The sequence below is a fragment of the Formica exsecta genome, unplaced genomic scaffold, assembly GCF_003651465.1.
Source record: "Formica exsecta isolate Colony F162 unplaced genomic scaffold, ASM365146v1 scaffold504, whole genome shotgun sequence".
NCBI classification, from domain to species: domain Eukaryota; kingdom Metazoa; phylum Arthropoda; class Insecta; order Hymenoptera; family Formicidae; genus Formica; species Formica exsecta.
The window spans coordinates 77,885-99,862 of record NW_021852284.1 but is presented as its reverse complement, the minus strand read 5'-3'; the positions used below and the strand labels follow the sequence as shown (position 1 = coordinate 99,862).

At 39.0% G+C, this 21,978-nt stretch overlaps 2 protein-coding genes across 4 annotated transcripts in view; one reads left to right on the top strand and one right to left on the bottom strand.

Annotated features, from left to right (window-relative positions):
* LOC115241690 (paired box protein Pax-6-like) overlaps nt 1-21,978 on the top strand; it is an 85,492-nt gene that overhangs the window by 49,271 nt on the left and 14,243 nt on the right. The window lies entirely within an intron of this gene.
* Nucleotides 10,024-12,564, bottom strand: LOC115241695 (gamma-gliadin B-like). Its single transcript, XM_029817576.1, has 3 exons — nt 12,497-12,564; nt 11,881-12,336; nt 10,024-10,652 (listed from the first exon to the last, which is right to left on the bottom strand). Exons 1-3 carry the CDS (start codon nt 12,500-12,502, stop codon nt 10,170-10,172), a joined length of 945 nt encoding a protein of 314 aa, XP_029673436.1. The 5' UTR covers nt 12,503-12,564; the 3' UTR covers nt 10,024-10,169.

The following is a 21,978-nucleotide window of genomic DNA, read 5'->3' as shown; positions in this document are numbered from 1 at the left end:
CAAACGGATATGCTCCCTTAATTTCATCATCGTCGACTAATTAATTTTCTGTCTGTTCCTAGTTTCAATCCAAGATCTTAGTTAGATCTTGGATCTGTTTCCGATTATAATCATAATCTTGGTATTAGTTCCATCTCTAGTTTCAAAGTATATCAGAGAGGATCGAACCAAACTAACGTTATAGACGGGCTTTAAACGAGAATGATTGCTTCTGGGTTTGATGGCACCTCGCGCATTCAATCTCTCCACGTCACAAATGTCGGATTAATGCACTTTTATCACTGTCTAGGCCCTTGTCGTCGTACTCGCGACCCACGGGTTCGAGTCTCCCTTGCGAGTCCCTTCTTCCGCTGGTTTTCTCGTTTGCTCATCAAAAGCGCACGTATATACAGCCTTCCGCGGCGTATTCGCTGATCTCCGGTCGAGGTAAAACAATATAATGGGACTGCCTGCTGCGTCCGCTACCACGGGATCGAGGGTGCACCGAGGGCATTATTGTCGACCTTCTTTATCTCGCGAACCCAATCTCTCGCTCTTCATCCGTCATCGCTTTTTCGCTTTACCTTTCTCGCGGCTTCCTTCGTTTTTCCCTCTCGACTTTTCTCTCGGTAAAGGTAGATACGTTACGTATGCTTTAAAAAATGATTTTCTAATAAGTATTACTATCGTTTAATTAAAAAAACTAGGATAAATTGCAAAAATCTCTGCAAATTTTCATGTTAAAATTCTTGCTTAAAGTACCATTTTAAAGAAATCTTTCAAAAGGTGGATAACGTCAACAGATTCCACGCAAGAACTGCATTTAACATGGCATGCTAATCACGTATATCGTCATTGCTCTCTCGGCTTGACCGCGAGACCGATCCTTCTCACTTCTGGCGGGAAATCGCTTCTCGATCGAGAATCCCCAAACCCTGCTGCATTTTTGAGAAATCGCTTCTCGATCGAGTTTGAAATTCGATATAGACCGAGATTTCCCGATCCGGATATATCGTGTCATAGATGCACGTTGCCCCGTTCTATTTCAGGATTCCAGTGCTCGATGCCGCACACCCCCGTACACGACAAGGCACGGCAGAGCATTACGTGGGTGACGTATAAACAGGAATATTTACGAGGCTCTCTCTCTCTCTCTCTCTCTCTCTCTCTCTTCTCGGTGGTTTATAGTATGTACATGTATATATATATATACGTGTGTGTATCGGTGCGCATTGATGCAGCGACGATGCACGACGAGAGAGAAACTCTATGCATTGGATTCGCAGGTCAGTGGGTTGTCGCGTCGCGTCCCATCGCGCCGCGTCGCGTCGCCTCGCCTCGCTACGCGTCACTCGAGCCCGATGTCACCGCGGCTCGATTTATCGCGTCCGTCAATCTGCGAAGGCTGACCTCTCGTCGAGTCTCGGGTTACCTATCTACCTACCCACCTACCTATCTATCTATCCATCTGCCGCGCTGACCGGTAGGCGCGCGTACCAACGCGCCGACCATCCTCTTTGTCTTCCGCTTTATTTCCCTGCGAGAGAAGCTCGTGCGAGAGCCACGCACGCTCCGATAGAAACCGTGACGGTCAGTCGTTATACATTACGTTACACACAAGGAGGAGGAAAGATATCCTGATTGCGCTACGCACTATTCATGAATTTAAAATCCTAATTTTTTTTTATTGTACGATTAATTCTCTTTAATTTTCATTCGTTGAACATCGTAAGTTTGAGATTCACATCTTTTTTATTCCTGATTTGTACAAAATTCTAATACGAAATATCTAGATTCCTGTTGGTTTACAAATCATACCTATTCTTGCATTTCGACAATTTTGTTAAGAATTAATTTAACAATAAGTATATCATAGTTGTAATCACAGTTGTTTCTCAAAATGTTATAAAAATGCATTTCTCGAATATTCGAAAATATGTAATCAAGAATACCTGAAGAATGTGTGTAATTTTCTATCAGATTCAATTAATCACATTTTTCAATCAGCATTTTTTGTCCGTACATACGACCTTAATTTACGCAAATCTTTATTTATACAGTATTGTGCAATACATGGTAAGCTGCCAGGAATGAATTTGCTTAAACGACGGAATGAACCATAAATTAACGCGGCGTGACGTTTAGATTCCGCTGACTAAAGGTGTGTCGATTAATAATGTGCTGCGGCGGTCTATCTCTATTCCCTCCTCTCTTTCTCTCTTCTCTCTCTCTCTCTCTCTCTCTCTCTCTCTCTCACTCTTTCTCTCTCTCTCTCTCTTTCTCTCTCTGTCTCGAACCGATTGCGCAAATTTCTGTTGAGATTTGCGTATCGAAAACAATACGCTGATCCTTCCCCTTCTATCGCGTTCGAGATACTATTCGGAGGTAATCCCCGGGATCGAATCGTCATAATCCTCTTTGTGCCCGATATTTCACTGTGCAAAATCGCCGGCGCGATATCGACTTTACCGCACTCGTGGCGATACGAGAAATTTCAGCTGTCGATTCATGTTGGGCCAAAATTTTGCGGCAGAACGTCGTTTTAAACAAAAAAGAGAAACACACTGTGCAAATGCATTTTTTCATGCACACACTCAGGGAGGAGAGAATTAACTTTCCGTCTTATCGCGAATTTGTAACTTTTGTGGGAAAATGCATCAATATTGCACGAGTCTGTAGAGCGAAATTAATTAAAACACATACAGAATAGTCAAGTGATAATAGACGTTTGATAAACAGGACAATTCCTTTCTCTTTTGTCGAAAAATTAATATCTTTTTCTTTTATTTTAAACTTAATTCTAAATACCGTCCCCTTCCATAATTTTGAAAGTTTTAAAATATTACGGTAGATAAATATTTGCTGTTAAAATTCTGTTTTTTATATTTAATATTAAATATAGAAAAATATACTGGCATAAAAATCCGTTTTTACTTAATATTAACAAGTGAAAAATTATTTGAATATCCAAAAAAATGTTCAAGAATGAAAAATTATTTTTAGCACGAACAGTATCGCTCTGTTCATCAAATTGCGTTTATTAACGAACACCCTATACATAGTGCACTAACCACACGTATCAAGGGAGAGGTGGAGAAAGCGAGGAAAAGGGCAATTGCGGACGGGGAAGGGCGGAGGGGGGTGTCTACTCCCTTCGGTTTTGTAATTCCTACGTGTGTTGCGCGCAAATCATTCCGCTCGGACCGTTCGCGGTCTCGCCATTACAGACTTTTGACCGCACGCGGAAACCGCGATCGAGAAGAAATTCTTTCGCGAGCGAACCAGTTCGCAAAACACATGTAACGGAATCTGGAGATGAAATTCCTACGTACGAGCGCACGTTGCGATGGTCGACGTCGCGAATTCTATGCTTCCGCTCTGATAAAAGCTACAGCTGTTTCCTGCTCTACATCAAAATTCACGCAACATCGATCTTTTTTATTCTCCATATGCTAATCTTAATGTAATAAAGATGTATAGAGGGATGATTATATAAATAGCTAAAACGCATATAATAAAATGTAAATAAGATGTATGATAATGTAGAGAGATATACCTAGTAAAATAAAATTCCAATTTTTTTGTAAATGTTAAATAAGACTGGAACTTGCGAAAGAATCGATAATCTAGAATATACAAGTACAGTCTTATAAAAGATATGTGTTTGACGCACACTTTTAACTATTGCGTAATAATACTTTTTATGCCAGCAATTGATTTTGTACATACTTGTGCGATTGAATCCTTATGTTTGTTCCTCCCTTGTATCTTTATATTCCATCATTTAACGGCGTATTCCTTAACGGAAGGTTAACGGAGGGTTAACGGGGTAAGTTCCCTCTTACTTCCTCTCTCCCTTCCTTCTTTGACTCCGCTCAACCTTGCGAGCATCCGTCAACTCACCGTCGTCTATCGGGAGGGTAGTAACGCGTGAGAGAGTGACAAAGTGGAATAAGAACGATAAGGGCGATAGTGGTACTCGATCTATCGATTTTAACCCTAAGGTGTCGCCGCGCTTACGTCGACGCACCTTTTTTTTTTATAGATTTCCAATGAGTCGTAAGAGACTGAATAAAGAGGCGCTAATTGCGGATGCGTTTTTCTTCCCCACGTGTCGCTTCGACTTCGTAGGCCTCAACATCCGACAATCCGTCGAGAGCGAGAAGGGGACGAGGTCCGGGAGGTGGGATGGGGGGGGGGCGGTGACGCCTGAGAGGGTGACAAAGTGTCTCAGCAGCCGCGAAGAGAGGGCGGACGACGGGGTAGCAGGATCTCTTTCTCCTCACACGCTATTTCCTTCGACCCTTCGACGAGACACACGGGTAGGGTTGACTGATCTGCCTCGTAATGCCAATCGATATACACAGTACACACAGCGAGAACCCCCCCCCCGTTGTGACACGTCGACCCACGCTCTTTTAGGCAACGTTCACACGAGCGAATACCTTACTCGCCCCCATCCATGTGTCTGAGAGGGATGAGGAAAGGCTGGGGGAAGAGTTGAACTCACGTACGTGACGAGTATATGAATAATGTCGTGATACGCGCGACTTATGTGTGCCTATGTAAGGTTCCTTTTACACGGTCTCAATCTTGCCAAAGCGGTCGCATAAGTCCATTGTTGACTCTAAAAATAATATTATAGAGAAATACAAAAAGGAATATTGTTTAATACTGTTGTTGAAAATTATGTGTTGGATTTTGTATGACTGGACTATATTTATATTTGACGCGCAGTTGCTGTCTAAATGAAAATAGTAGGTTAAATCGCAAGTTCTTCCAATTTTACAGATATAATTCTGATTCTGTTTTTGATATCACGAGTTAGATGTAAAGCTAAATAGGGTTCTATATGAATCTTACTAATTATACATTTTTTATTATATATACTATTGGTACAAAGAGGGCACTGACTGATTGTGAGTCTAAACTCCGTTTTCGGGGATAGATGGATGTGCACGAGAGATGAGAGATACCAAGGTTTTGAACCAAACCGCCACGTTCCCGTTTTCCAAGACAGATACTCCGTATAAGAATCCAACCTACGGTAAACGCGTCTGCGAAATTTGTTATAAGTCTCTCGGAATCGAGAGATTCATTCGACAGTTTTACCGCGTCTCTCGCAATCCATCCAAATTTGATGTGTGCATTCGACTTATCGAGCGATGAAATAAAGGATAATATTAAAGATATATTTTTGTTAAAATATATCAAGATTGTATTTCTGAAAATCTGTTGACAGTATGCTGCCAGATCATTCAGTTTATGTGATATTTTGAAAAATTAAAAAATTAGGAAAAAGTAACATACATATAAATAGAGAATTTCCATACAATAATATAATAACAGTTTGTGTTATTATAAAATTTTATTAAAAAATCATTTTATTATAATTGTTATCAAGTTGCTGAGTTGAATCAGATCAATTGGATTAATTTAACAAGCAAACAAATCTTGCCTTATCTCAACTCGATATTAATAATAACTTTTAGAAGTTTTAATGAAGGGAGAGAGAAAGAGATTCGATTCAAGTATGTGATTAAAATAATATTTAATAGATATAAAATTATGAAAATAAGAGAGAAAAATACGTTGACGTATGGTCATACATAATCGACGAACAATGAGTTACGCAAGATTATAGCTCGCCGATCAATCACCCATAATGTTGCATAATGTTTCAGCATTGCGCACTCACGTTTATTGCGCGCTACTTGTCGATTGAATTATGCTCCTCGTGCGTGCAGAATTTTATATCATTTTATTTCACGATCGACCTAATACTGTCGTTCGGCAGTACGGTCGGTATAAGTCACTTTTTTCATTTTAGAAAGGAAAATATTTCTTAAAGAGAGAATTATTTTTTTTTAATTTATATAGTTGTCATAGCAGTTTCATAATCGTTTTATAAACAGAATTTATTCTAAAACACTTTTGTCGTTCTATAAAATAATTGAATAGAATTGTAAAGTATAAAGTTGTGAATATTGTAATATAAAATAAATATAAAATTAATTTTTATGCAAATTTTTTAAATTTATATTCATATTTTTCAACCAATGGTTGATATATGCAATCTGCTTTGCATGAAACATCACTGCAACAACAATAACTGTAGACACCGTATTCCCCTTCCTTCGTTGAATTTCTATTAATTCGGCGATATTAAACAAAGAGCGAGCTTCTCCTCGTCATAGCGTGCTTCATTGTTTTCGGTACTCCCTTCCCGATTCAATATCGACATGCCCTGTGACGCAATGCGTTTATTCGCCATCGCTACGCGCACATATCCACACACATATACATACATATGTACGAATACATATGTACGAGCGATATATGCAGCTCGTGAAAACTGCGAGGGATACGTTGACACACAAGGAAGAAGGCTCACAAAGGTTGACGACGTCGTCGTTGCGATCGAACGAAAGCAGGTGCCGACTTCGAAAGAGCCGGAAAGAGTTCGACGTGCTTGTCGACGGGGGATCTCCAATCACCGTCGATGGTAGTGCACTCGCGTATAGAATGCATACGCACAGCCACGCAGTATTTTTCCTCTCCTCTTCTCTTCCGTTGTTTTTCCATTTTTTATTGTTGTCTCTGCGACCCCCCGCGCTGCGTGGGGTCGCGCGGAGAATCCTCAAGTGAAGAGAGAAGCTTAAAGAGCGAAGGATGATGTAAATTTACAGACGAAATGCGCGGGAAATGTTTAAGAATAAATAACATATAAAATAAGGCAAAAGAAAAGTTTCTGCATCCACATAAAAATATTTAACATTTAAAAAACGACCAAGATTATTTTCTTCAATATTAATATTTCAAAATTTTTTCGTTTCTTATATCATAAGAGAGAAAGAAGGAGAGAGAAACAGAAGCGAGTTTTTTGTTCATATATGTGAAAGAAAACTCCCAAACTTTATTACATTGCAATGCTACATCACGGTGTGCAAATATTTTATCGCCATCCAAGCTAACTATTTTGAACCGACCATGCATATGAAATGCTCGTATTTCTTCCCTCCCGAGTCATGAGAACCTGAGGAAGGACATCATCGGCTTGGCCGCGTTCCCACCGACGCCACGGGAGCCTCCCGCTATTTTCTTAATCCGGCACCGTACAAACAAGCGGGCGGTCCGCGGTGTGTGTCCACGCTCACATATGCAAAAATACACGCGAATCGCCACCATCTCTCTCCAAGCCGCGAGAAAGCTACCCCCGTAGACGTGTAATCGACGTCCTCCACCATTACAGGAACAGATGTCATCGCTGTGTGATTCTCAGCGTCTTTTCTTATAACTACCCTACCCTCTTCCGTCGCGGTTTCTCCCTCTTTGTTCTCGTTCCTTCTCCAATTCATTTTTATTAACGTCCCTCTCTCCTCCATTTTTTTCCGTCGCGACTCTCTCCTCAGGTGCTCTGAAACTATAATCGTCTCTCACAGTCGATTCAGCCGCGTTCCTGGAACCTTTGTTCCTCGCCGATCACAGTCGAGGCCGGTCGCCGAAATTGACTTTTCTTTTCTCCTCTGCTCCGCCGTGAACGTTGTCGTTACGTAGGATAGAGATTTTTTTTGCTAAAAAATTATCACATAAATTTATTAATAACACGTGTCGAAAAGAAATTATCTAGATTTACATCTGAATTTATTTTTTATTTATTTTTTACTTAGTCCTATATAGATATATAAGTACTTACACTTTATACAAAGAGTTGTTTTATAAAAAAATATAATATTATAATATTATAATATTTTTTTATAAAATAACTATCCATTTGATTTCGTTCTTTGAAACGATTGTTACGGTGAAATTGATGATACCTTACATGAGATACAAGCGACGTGCAAAACTTCCAATAGAGATATACGTATTACATTCTCGACGGATTATGAAAGTTAATCTTCTCTCCTCTATCCATGCTTCATGTTGCACATGGAACAAGATTACTGAAAGAAATCGCGAAATATTATCTAGCTGATATAAGGCTTATAAAAAACTCATTTATACGACGTTGTAATCGAGTGGCGAAAAAATTATGGAAGTAGATTTTTTATTTCGATACTGCACTCGGCCGAAGGATTATCTAGAATTTTCTTTTAAAAATGCGAGCATTATTCGGAAAAAATCGAACATAGTGAAAAAATTAATAATCCAAATGTAAATTGCAAAAAATATTTGATTTATTTTCTTTTATATATAAATCTATCCGATATCTCAACATCTTCATCAAATTTTTTTTTTCAAAAATTAGTAGTTGTTCTTAAAATATCATTGGGTGATACTGGAACAATGTAGTCGACAGACTCTTCTTCAATCAAAATCTTCTTCGTTACATATTAAAAGCTAAGAGAAAAATTCGCGGATACTCGTCCCGAGCCTAAATCGTCAAGGAAGAACAAATTGTCGAGCGAGAGGAAGGAAAGGAAAGAGAGTAAGAGGGGTTGCAGAAAAAAAGGAATGGCACACGGCGGTACAACTTCCCGAAAAATTAATATCCCGTGGAAAGGAGGGTTGCACCGGCTGGTTGGCTCTCGGGGACGCTTCCATGCTCGACGGGGTGTAGAGGAGCGAGAAAACGACGGATGGCGATGGTGCGAGGAGCGGCAAATGGGAAGGTGAAAGAAATTTTGTTTTCCAAAAGAGCGATTTCTCCCGTTTTTCGGCGGAGAGGTGATCTGATGGTCGAAGAAAGCGCGCAAAGGGATTAAGTCGCATCTCTTGCGAGTCAAATTCCCGATGAAAAAACTCGTCTAATTGTAAGAGCGAGGTCGCGTTCCCAAGCACGGAAACGGCTCGGCCGACTAGTGGGATTTAATTGGGCCTGACCGCTTGACCGGATTAATTAATCGGCCGATTGCGCCTATCGACGAAATCTTGGCGAGGATGTTTGTGCTTCTTCGGGCTATTTACCCCGAGCTGCCGGAGGGTATTCCTTTGTTCGGTCCGACGATGGTACGGCTTTCTTAAGAGTGGTTTGTTGCCGGTGAACCTTAATTAAAAGTTTCCGCTAAAACTTGGCAGGCATAATTATACCTGATATGAGATATCTTGGCGAAGGTTGGAGCTGCAGATTAGAATTGCGATTCTTTTTCATTGTTTTTAAGATATTGTACGCTAATTTTTTCTTATTCAATAGAGTTGCTAACCGTATTATTTACACGCTATTTATCTTGCGATAAATTTGATTTTTTATTATTATACATTTTTATGTATTTTTTAAAATCCCTGCATTTTGCATAAATAATATAAAATATATCATGAGAGCGTGCGGTGTCATAGTTACAAAAGGAAATTATTGCGAATTTGCAAAATTTCAGATCTATTTCAAGTCAAATCGCGACACGATCCAAACGTATCTCTCGAAATGATAGCGTAAATATTCTGTTGGGATTTTCGTTTTCCTTCAAAACGCTATGAGCCACTGGCAAAGAACATTCAAGACGCACAACGCCCGTTGTAGCAAGGAGGAAAGAATAGGGAGAGATAACGGAGTGTGCCGAAAAGAGGGGAGGAAAAGTGTTTGTGTATGTGGATGTGTGTGGGTTGGAACGCTCGCTGTAGAATTTTGGGAGAATTCTGACGGGGGATTGGCCGTGTCGGGAGTGAACTTATGAAACGCCCAACCCTGTTGCCGGTTGCGCCGAGCGAGATATTAAATTTCTGGAATTTTGCGGTTAGGCACGTCTACATGCCAACGGATCTCTCTCTTTCTCTCTCTCTCTCTCTCTTTCCTTCTCTCTCGCATCAATACATCTACTGAAGAAATTCCTTTAATTTCGCTGTAAAATAGCGAATCTCGGTTAAAACAATATTCACAAATAAAAATTCTTGTAGGATTATCAGTTATTGATTATTAAATCTCATTATAATATCTCTCTACGATTTTTTCAAGGGTATTCGCTAGCTATTACATCCGTGAAAAATGTATGAAAAGTCAAAGAGCACAATATTTAAATAGATGATGACCACTGTATAACATAATCTTGGAGTGAAAAATAGTTCTATGATCACAAAGTTAAAGCGACATGAAAATATAATAGAAAGTTTCGTTAGCATCAGCTTTATTACATCGTCAGTTTAGACTAATTGCGAGTACATTCAATAATCTATGCGACATGTACAATGCAATTTACAAGGTGTCGTAGTGTCGAGTTTAAGGTTTTTAAAACTTTAATTATGTTATTTCCGATTCACTGGAAGGTGAGGAGGAATCTGGATTCGCTATTGGCTGCCGGTGATTGATAATTCGTCATGTAGGTGGTGTAGGCATTGCTCAGAGGGTTGGTCAGAGGCACCACGCTCGAGGGGTTGTCGTACTGGTATTGCACCTGCGCGGCCACAGGCTCGATCTCGAGTTTCTGCGGCCTGGCGTCCGCAGGTGCGACCTCGGCGGCGATCGGGGCGACCGGGGCGACGGACACTTGCAAGCCAGCCGGCACGATCTGCAGCTTCTGCAGGGGCGCGTACGCGTAGATCGGTCCGCGAAGGGGTTCCACGTTCTCGGCTCGGATCTTGGCGAAGTACTTCATGGCCTCGACGTTTTGGCGGCTAATGTATTGCACACGTTGGAGACGACCGTCGGGAAGGGCCACGTAGTACTCTCCGGATTGCTGAGGTTGCTTCTCGTCCACATCATCGTCCTCAAGCTCGTTCACCGCGTTCACGGGCTCGGACTGAGAGAATAATGTTTTATTTCTACGTAATTGTTTACCTTTATATTATATCAGTCGCTGATCACCGGTGACCGATATTACGTTACATGCTCTAATTAAAAGAAAAGAGAGGAAAGAGTATGTAAAATGTATTTTAACTGTGTTTATGAAAATATATATATAGAATATATTGATAGAAATATTGAAACCAAGAGAGAGAGAAAGAGAGAGAGAGAGAGAATATCTAATTACGAAAAAAATGCATATGCAAAAATTCAAATCTATTTTCTGTAATGTCAATATATCATTTGTAATTGCAGATTCTTTAGCAAGGTTTCTTAAAATTTGTTGCTCTGTCAAGTATGTTAAAAAATTAATCATAAATGGCACGAAAGAAGGTTTGATGCGAGGTCAAAGAATAAATTATTTACTGAAGAAATTTTCAAAGTAAACACGTTAAAAATAAAAGGAGCCATTGACAAATATTTCTTGTTAAATGCAGATTTCTCGGATTTTTTTTTTTTAATATCCCGTCAAACAGAAGGCAGCGTAGACTCGCAGACGACCTCGAATCACGGATGAATGCATTATGGGTTGTGTCACGCCAGTCCTCGAATTTGGTACGGGCACACACGTGCTTGAGACTCGCGATCGAAAGTAAACGACGCCTCGAATACTAATGTCGTTAGGATAAGCGGGAGAAACGACGAGAACGAGCAAGCGTCGAAGATTGAAAAAGAGAGGAGCCTCGTAGTGTCGTGTCGGTGTGATTTAAATTCCGTGGAACCGTCTCCACGTTCTTATGTAGGCTCACATGCCAACGGCAATGCTTCAGCGCGTTCCTCTCCGAAACGAGATGATAAATCTATGTTACGTAAAATCGGAGAACGCGCACGTCTGGCATCTGGAACTTGGCGCGTTAAAGCATCAAAATTTTCTCTGCGACTTTTCCGTAAAAATATCTAATTAAAAGTCTAAATCTAGTTAAAATTGTGATTAATTAATCCGTTACACAAATTTTCTTAGAAATCTCGTTTATACATATTTAACAATTAAAATAGTCAACTACGTTCTTAAATCGCAAACGTCAAATGTCACGCACTTTCTTTCGATTCCTTTTCCACGAGTTTAAAAATCTTTTTATAATAAAAATATTTAATTGGGAAAATGGACTTTCTTCATATTATTTCAAGTTTCATAATACTTTGATCGATCGACACTCGCAAAATAATATTTATGCTTTACTCACCTCTGATTCAGTGATGCCTCGAACGGTGGACACCTCCTCCTCTTCGGTGGTGTTAGGCGCCTCAGTTGTTGTGGATTCTTCCGGTATTCCGTATTCTCGCTGGGGACCCGTCGGCGCCCCGTATTGTTGTTCAGGCGTACTTGGCCCTCCGTATTGTTTTTGAGGCACATCCGGCGTTCCGTATTGTTGCCGAGGTGCACTTGGTGCTTCGTATCGCTTCTGAGGCTCGTCCGGCGCTCCATACTGCTGCTGAGGCGCATCCGGCGCTCCGTATTGCTGTTGAGATTGTCTTTGAGGAAGATTAAAAGTTGGTCCCGCTGGCTTCCAGCCGGAAGCGGGATAAGGCGCGGCCTCCTCCTGCTGCCGGGCAAAGTAGTACTGTTGCTGATATTGCTGGCGGTATCTCGGCGGTTCCGCGAGGACCACCGCGACCAAAAGGACAATGTTGACGAATACCTATTTTCGAAGAATCAAATCAATCGGCAGAATATATACTATTGCAATAAATTAATCGATATTATCTGCAAAAAGGTTTACATAAATCGCAAATTTTTCAATTAAAATCTGATTCTCTCTATCAATTGGATAAAATATCTACAGTCGAATCGATGACTACCTTCATCGTTGTACGATGGTGGTTGGCGATTGTGGTTGTGTTGACGAGCTGACTGAACTCCGATGCCCGCCGCTGGTGGATTATATACACCCGTGTCCCGTGTTCTGCATATCTAAGGAGGATACGCGGCTCAGGGTAGCGCGGCGCGCGTTCACCGGTCGACGAATGACATTGGCCTCTTAAAAGACTGATGAATCCTCAATTTTATTGTTGGCTCATCATCCGGTCGCTCGCGCGCGTTCACCTTCGTCTTTGTCGGCGAGCGGGCGCCTTTTTCGACAAAAGCGGCTTTCTTCAATGCTCGATGTACGACCGATTTCTTCGTCTTCCACAACTTCGAAAAATTCACCTTTCGCGCTTTTTCGCGTATTGTGTGTTTGTTCCGGTCGTACAATCGTACTTCTGTCCTATCGATGATGAAATATAGAAAAGATTCGAAGCGTGTATGCTTGCATTTGTTATACCACTTTTGCCATATTACGGTGAAAACGTATACAAATGCATTTTTATGAAATATTTTTATAATGCATTTATTGAATTTTTTCAATATAATATTATTACAAGATTTAAAATATTAAATAAATGTTTTATTTCAAAAAAAAAAGCACGAGTCACATATTTTGAAAGTAAAATATTCAAAATATCCAAATTCTATTAAAATAAAGCCTATTTAAAATTAATTGTAGGATGAGAGATTTATTATTATTCATATTATGTTATCATTAATGTTTTGAGATATGTTCATTCAGCTAGACTCATTATAATTTCCAATGAGCATATCGTATGTTCGCCAAAATACGTCTGTTATTACCGAGCATCATATAGAAATGCTTCAATTTTGCATAATCATTTGAATTTTAAGAAAAACGTCCTCGGCTCATCTAATCCATCATCGATGTATTCATTACCCGTGACCGATGATCGGGTTACTTAACATATTTTACGGGTCGGAGCAAGACTGCGTTATGCGACGATTACGTCGATGTAATTTTAACTCCGACCGTGCGACTCATCATGCGTGGCATGCGTGTCGTACGTGTCGCCCATTCGACGCATGGATTTCGCCGGCGCGGCGCGTGACGATGATTCGCGCTAATCAATTCACCGGCGTACCCGATCTGACCAGCATCCGAGAAATGAGGAATGGAACCGCCCGATGCACCAGGGTCGCTCGATCGATCGATCGCGACAATACTTTGGAATTTATAATGACCGATATCTCTCTGTTTTTCTCTTTCTCTCTCACCTCGAAAAATACGTGCGTAAAACGATCTCTCCGATCGGCGTTCACATCGTTCGTACGAAAAGAGACTTCTAATCAAGACTATACATCAAACTTTTGACAGACAAAATTTAGTAACTCTGATAACATTTTTTAAGAATTATCATTGTGTGGTCCAAGATAATACAATAATTTTTATGATCTTATAAGATCTTATATCATACTTAAAATGTTTATTAAGTACGAGCAAAACAAGTAAATTCCATTCGTGAATTAGTATCAAATCTCTTAAATCTCTTAAAATAATATTAAGTTTGTTCCCTAATCTTTTTTAAAATAATATTGTTCAATCTCATGCTTTTTTTTATTAATTCTTTTGAAATTATAGAATTATTTAACTTGTAAAAAATATAATTCTTAGATCTTTTCCAAGTATATATTTTTTGCATATGATCTGCTTTTAAATCCTTCTTCGTGCAAATAGGGTTTTAACAAGATGTATTCCAGACATCGCTCTCCATTAACGCGTTACTCTAAGAACTCGGTCCTACGCGAGTCCGATGTAGAAGACGGTGGAAAAAGAGCTCGATCCGCGACTACGGAAATCGCAAAGTTCTCTCCAACGCGACGCGAAATAAACGCGCCGGTACTGCACAGGGGTTGACGGGGGGACCGCGAGGGTACACGAGGGGGGGGGCCGATCACGGTGGTAGTCGCGCCGGGCCGAGAACGGCAAAGGAGAGAGGGACGGCACGACGGCGGCGGTGGAGGGGTGGGCCCGGGCAAAGCAAATTATTCACACTCAAACGACTCCATTTCAATATCGGGCCGAAGCCCAGGGACAAAAGAAGGGCGAGATGCCTGTCTCCCTCCTGCTTTCGCTTTGCGCCGCTGCTGCTACCGCTGCTCGCCGCTACTCTAGTGCCTCTGTCTGCAGCCTGCAGGCTTAACTCTCTTTTCCTCTCTCGCTCTGCATCTTCTCCCCTATATCGTGACCCTCTTCTCTCTCAATCTGTCTCTTTCTCTCTATATATATATATCTCTCTCTCTCTTTCCCGTTGTTTTCGCTATATCCGACGTTTTCTATTCTTGCTCTATCATCTAACCCTGGTGGCATGTCGGCCTGGCAATGGAAAACATCGGGAAATATCGTGGAATCGCGACATCTCGACTTTTCACGCGAGACTGTCGAAAGCTTTGATTCTGCTTTCCATATTCGGCAACACATTATTAAAGCTCTCTAACGACAAAAACTATTATATATTATTTTATATAAAAAATATATATATTGTAAGATATATTTTCCTTTTTATATTTATCTCTTTCACACTTGTCTGAAAGATGCACAATTTTCTGATGCGTTTATTAGAAGAAATCAAACACTCTAATCAAAGTATAATTAATAGATATTATAGCACAGAACAAAAATATCCTATTTTGATTTTATTAAGTTTATGTACATAGTTTATGTCATTAAAAATTTAATTTCTTTATTCATATGCGGCTATCCTGCTTTAAGACTTAAAGTATGATTCGCATTACGTATCCTCTTATATATGTATTATATATATTATATACATATATTATTTTCTTATTATAAAAATTAAAAGTAAAATTCTTTACACGATTGATATTGAACTAGTGAATGCAATAGACACTTTTCAATCGTAGAAGATTCGATAAAAAGTGCGTATCTCGTATTATTTGTAAGGTAAACTCGCCGATTCTACCAAAGAATTTACCGGAGGGATCGTCAGCGCATAAATCCGTATCCTTAAAAGAGTCCAAAACGGAAGTGGAAAGTCGGGACTTCAGTCATGCGAATGAACGAAAGTGGAAAACAGCGAGAGTGTAAGGAAGAGAGACAGACTGAGAGACGACGAGGCGCATAGGTTTGAGTCTCGTAATTGAATATATTTAAGCGCGGGAGGAACGTTTGTGCGGATTCTCGGCTTACAAGAACCCCATGGCGAGGTAACGTCTGCGAGTAAACTGGATTAATCGTCTATGAAGGGAGAGATCGTAACCCCGCCGCATTCGTTTGCAATCAGATCCCTCCGGGGAACGCGAAACAACACCGCTTGTGTTGCGCGCCGCCTTGTTTCCACTGCAATTTTATATCGATCACCCGCAAGAAGATAGGGAGAGATCATCGGGTTGGAGGCGCGTACTGAACTGCTCCACATTTAAATTTATGTGAATGAAAAACGAAATAGATAATGGCGCAACGGCTGCTGCTTCCGGTGGAAGCACCGGTGGAACTTTTATTCCGCCGACGAGTTTTCGTCTATGCCGCCGCTGCTCCAAACGGAAACATCAGTCGTTACGGTGCAGCGACTTCCTTCCTTTCGTTTTTCCTCTGTATCAAAACGAATGCGCCGCGCATCTAACGCTCTCTCATGCGCGAATATTTAATTGTAACTTTAAAAATGTATCTCCATATAATTTTTTAAAGTATTATATTTTGTGAAGACAAAGCATAGATAATTCATAAAGTATTGTGAGAATAATCGTACACTCAAAAAAGTGGTATTGCAACTACAGCAAAAATTTTCTTGGTGCGCAAAATTAACTGAGGTACATAAATGATTAGCAAATACTGTGATATCGCATATGTTTCGCATTTAATCAATCTAAGTGACAGAGACAGAATTTATATCTGAACTGTTTGTGAAATTTAGAAAGAATGTTTTTCTGTGGCGCCTATCCATGTTAAGGCCAATCATACTTGTTATAAAGTTTGGCTGTGGTAGACAGAAAAAATTAGCGGCAAGAAACAAATGAATATATAATCCTCACGTCTAACATATTTGTATAACGCGCTCAATCTATCTAGCTCTTTTAAACAATTTTTCTCAATTTTTCGATGCTGCAGTTATAATTGGCAGTTATATTTCTCACAAAGATCGTTCTGTAGTATCGAAACTCATATTTATCCAATGCAGTGATTAACATTTGGCAATGGGACCTAAATTTTCTAGAAGATATTATTAGAATGTTGCTGCTATAAATTCTATATGTAACAGACAATATTCTAACAGATACAAAAAATAGCGATAAATTTTTGTTGTGACACCTAGAAATCTACCTATATCAGCAAGACATTTTTTTGAGTGAAAGAGAGGAACACATACAATGTAATCTTATCTTCGTATATAGAGCATACATTCATTAACATTCTTTCTTCAATTTTTCTTTATCTGATTTATAAAATTATAATTATATGTATAATATATTAATATACTCGTAATAAATAGAAAATAAAACGTGAATAAATTTTAAAATAAATATTACTAATTTATAAGCTAACAAATATCATGCACGTAGTATATAATAAAATTAAAAAGATTATCGATGGATATTGCCATTATCGAAAATTCATAATTTTTTACCTATAATATAATCTAATAATATTCAAATATATTAAAGAAACATACAGTTAAATATTATTATAATGGAATATTTATCTATCATTCCACAATGATATTCCACAAGGATATGAAATATTCATTGTAGAGTGATAACTGTAAAATTTATTCTATGGATAGGATACATTGGCACTCAAAAATGGTTTCTCAAAAATTTACATAATTTTTAAGAAGAGTAATTATAAATATAATATAAAATAATTTCTAAAGAAGATCATCGAACGTCATTTAAATTCTTTGAAGTTTGAAATTCTCCACCATGGAGATCCGTCGGCGCAAAACCATCGCTCGTTGCGGGATTTTACTTCGTCAGTAGCACCCTTGGGACGTGCCACGGGGGTGCGTGACGTCGTGCAAACTGTTTGGCTACCAGTTGCGCGCTCCCAGAAGGCTCGTTTTGCAAGTCGTAAACGAATTAAGGTCTTCCATCGCGCCGCATTCAGTCATCGGGGAAGAGTTTCGAAACCGCTTTTGATTTACATTCCGGTCGCCCGTCGTGCACGACTTGTGGCATCGACGCGAGATTGCTCGCGGTCACGTCGATTAACAATGAGCTTCAATTCTAAATCCTCGTTAACTGGATTAAATGTACTTTGTTCGTTTCTCATAAATTATAGTTTTATGCGGACATTGACAGTTGGATTGAACAATCAATATTCATTATAATTGTTACAGCAAAGATTTCAAGATTAGAAGACGGTCAAAAATAACAAAATGGAAATTTGAATTATTTTAAAATATTTTTTAGTTGCATTAAATTTCGAATTGACATGTTAACCATATCTATATATGATAAGCCGATTATATATCGTATCTTTCATTAAAATTCACGGAGTCATCTCGCAAGAATAAAAATGCGACATTGAGCTAACAATATTAACTATTTAAAAATATCCAATCGTCCTGAATGATTTGACGCATGCCTGCGATCGATTTCTGAATCTGTGATACTGTCAATGACAAGAAGACACCTTCGACATCGTCGAATTAACACGAAATGCGTAAAGTCAGTCAATGTTTGCCGATTTAACCAACTGTGCATAGGAGTCTGAGTTTGCTCGACATATTTAGCGCACCTCGAAGTTCGACCCTTCGCTTGTTTAATCGCCCTCTATCATGGTACTTCCGTCGTTACATCGTCGATAAAAGAACGCGTCCTGCACGTGCCCTGTTAAGCTTCGGTGCTAAGATGGAATCTCTTTATAGAACATATATTTTCCCTCCAAAGAGTACATTTTCTCTTTTTTAATTTATTTATTTTTAACAATTTTAAATTGAAAATGTTCTCTCTCTAATCCCGTATATTATGAGCTTAGACCTGCTTAAAAATTATCTTAATCTTAATTCTTACTTTATATAAAATCGGTGTAAATATCTATGTATCACATATATTGGAAGCGATTTAAGTAATTTAAGTAAATGAGATAAATTCCTTTAAGACAGTTCAATTTATCAATCTAAAAAAAATTTCAGTGTTTGCAAATGCATATAACTAGAAAGAATTTCTTACATTAGTACATATTACAATGTATTACTCAATGACTGATAATTTACTAAACATTAAGGCATAAATAATATTTCTTATTAATTCCTAAAAAAAGCATTATTTTTCGTCTAATTAAAATTCTCACAAACCAATGCGCGAACTCGCGAATAACTATCAATCATGATGTTCCGAGATTTGCGGAGAAAAGCCTCGTGGAAATCCGGATGAGAGGAAGTGCGATGCGCCGCGTGTAAACGAAGCTTAACCGCATCGCGTAGCGGAAGAAGGTGGAGGAGGAGGAATAGGGGATGGAGGAAGAGAGCGGGCGCGCGTGAGATCGGAAGGTAGGAGGAGGGTGTAGAGAGAAATCTCGAGGCGAAACTTGCAAAAGTACATCGCGGCTCAAGAGGCCGGAAGTAATCACGTGAATTCCGCGCGCCGCGAGATCCGCGTTATCGCCGAGCGATTTCACGGCGTTTAGTGGCTGGCGACCGTTGTTCCGCGTGACGCGCGTCGAATTGAGGAGAAAAAAAAAAGCAAAAGAGAATTAAGAAAGAATTAGCTTGCCCTGCTATAACAGTCCCGAGAAATACGCGACGAGAGGACTGGATCTGCAGTATCTTTTCGCATGATTTGACATATCTGCGAAATTTTTAGTCGCGTCTATATTTTTCATGTAGGAAGAATCTTGTGATTAATCTGTCTCCCTCTTCAATGAAAGACGTAATATGGAATGTTTTTTTGTTGTTGTTTATAATTCAGCAAGTGTTGATGCTTCGACAGTTTTGTTAAAAGAAATGAATTCCAAATTGTTTTCCGAAGAATCTGGAATGTGTATCTTATTTTATACCTAGTTGTTTTTTTATAAAACTTATAAAGAGCATATTGTAAAGAAAATTTCACAAAATTATTAGTGAAATAAGAGTGCTCTCTATTTAATATAGCCTACCTATGTTAACAAAATGTATGTACAATTTAATTTACATACAAAAAGAGAATATTTAATTAAACATTTAAATATACATAAAAGCATTTGTCCTACTAGGTGAAAAAAAAAAAGAAAAAATGAAACATATAAAAAATCAAAATATTTGACACAATGAATTTGACAGAAAATCGTATCTACGAAACGAAACTGAGAAAAGATGACAGGAAGAGACCTCAAAAAGGAGAGATATGATAGTAATTGCTGAAAACTGGGAGAATGTTACAAATGAATCGCGCAATAATCCCCATAGACGACCTCCCTCTGTCCCTCGCTCTTCATTCGCCTCTCGTTTTCTCTATAGGAGCTGCTTATGTATTCCGGTGTATGGCTGGTTGCACCGCCGCTAATGGAGTTTCCAATATTTTCCTTTCTGCATCACCCGCGCTCTCCTCTTTGCCTGGTTTTACGCGCTTCCCCCTTCCCCCCCCCCCTCTCTCTCTCTCTCTTGTTAGTCTTTCCCGGCGTCTGTTCGCGGCTCGCTTGATCGATTCTCGAACTTCTTCCCACCTTTCGCTTGTCTCCCTTTAACGTTTGTCCGACATCACCCCGTTAGCTCGTAAGGCCTGCCTCGATGTTGTGTTTAACCCTTTGATACACTTTAGAGGTCAAAATCAGCCGGCTCATATAATTCTGTCGGTAGCACGCGTACATCTCTTTAGGATGTTAGCTTATTAAGAGCTTTATATCATTGTATGGCTACAAAAAATTGAAAAATCCGCATGCTTAAAGCAGCTTAAGCATTGTAAGATAAAATGATGAGGAAGCAATGTGCAAGTTTTTAATTTGCACAACTCTACTTGTTTTTTTTCACAATATGCGATTTATACGAAATATCATCCGCAATATATCATATATTAAATATTATTTTGCAATCAGTTGACAATTTTAATGCATCATAAGTGCGATACAACTCTCTGATTTTATATAAATATCTTGCACAAAACTCGTCAAAATATTGTCATTTATACAACTGATTCGTGAAAATAGCATTAGATATAATATCGTTAAAGTGATATCATCGCTATATTATATTATACTGATCAAAATGTTGGATAATATTGTGTGGAGAAATGTTAAAAAAAGTACACGTGCAACCCCTTCGCGTTCACTGGCTACTAGTATCTATATCTCCACGCGCGTACTAACAGTTTCGTTGTTACGATCGGCACAACCAGAGCACGGTCCATATTATACCGCTTAGCCTTTAATCCAGCCCGGGGTCGACACCTCGTTTCTTTCCAGCCATTTAACACGGCTGGAAAGCGCCCGCTATATACCGGAACTCGTTCACCGTTGTTCCCCGCGCGTCATCGACGAGCCAGTGAATGTATTAACTCTTTTGAATATAATTTTACACAACGCGGCGGAGATCGTCACGGTCCTATATCGAATTATTCAAACGTTGTTAATCATTCAGCATCGACTGAGTAAATTTAACGAAGGAGGAAGATCACCTGTACTGCTCAATTTAACTTGGAATGTCGCATTAATTTTCGATCGCAGTTTATATTGCCATGGGGTCCATTATAATCCCATGACGCTTTTCCATTCCCATCGTGGCTACAATCATTATTTCCCATGATATATATATATATATATGTATAAGTCGATATATAAGTATGTATCTATATTTAAAATTTAGTAATATTATAGTGATGACAAGGAAAAATCACGCTCCAAGTTATAACTTTTATTTGATAGCATTTATAAGTCAGATTTGCTGTGATCTTGACTCTAACAAGATATAATCAAGATAAATATAAAAATTAAATGTCTTATAGAAAAATTTCATATGAATTTCAATAAAGTAAATAAAAAAATAATGAAAATAGTTTGCAGTATTTACATTGTTTAAGCAAAAATCGAAATCACGCCTCGACGTGTCAAATACTTCATTATTTTCCTAACTTCTTCCCTGGTAATAATGTAATTTCATTGTCATGCAACATTTAGCATCCCAGAAAATGGTCTCTAATCCACGAGATACATTTTCGGCGGATTCACGTTGGAAAGTTCAGCGCGCGCGTCGCATATTCGGTATTAAGGGACGGGAAATCCAATAAATTTGTACATAGGATTAGGCATTAGGTCGGAGCGGATTATACCTCTTACTCCTATCCGCTCTTGAGCGATACGATACGCAATTTTGCAGCGAGAGAAAGAGAGAGAAAGCTCTCTTCTGCCCCTTTGCAGTGCCTCTACATCCGGAAATGATCCTTTTCAAATTTTATCGGATTTTCGTATTAATAAATTCCATTTTGCTCTAAAATTATAATTATATATATATATATATATATATATATATATATATATAGCGCGTCCGCCGAGTCCCTCTCCGATCGAAAAGCGCGGGCTAAA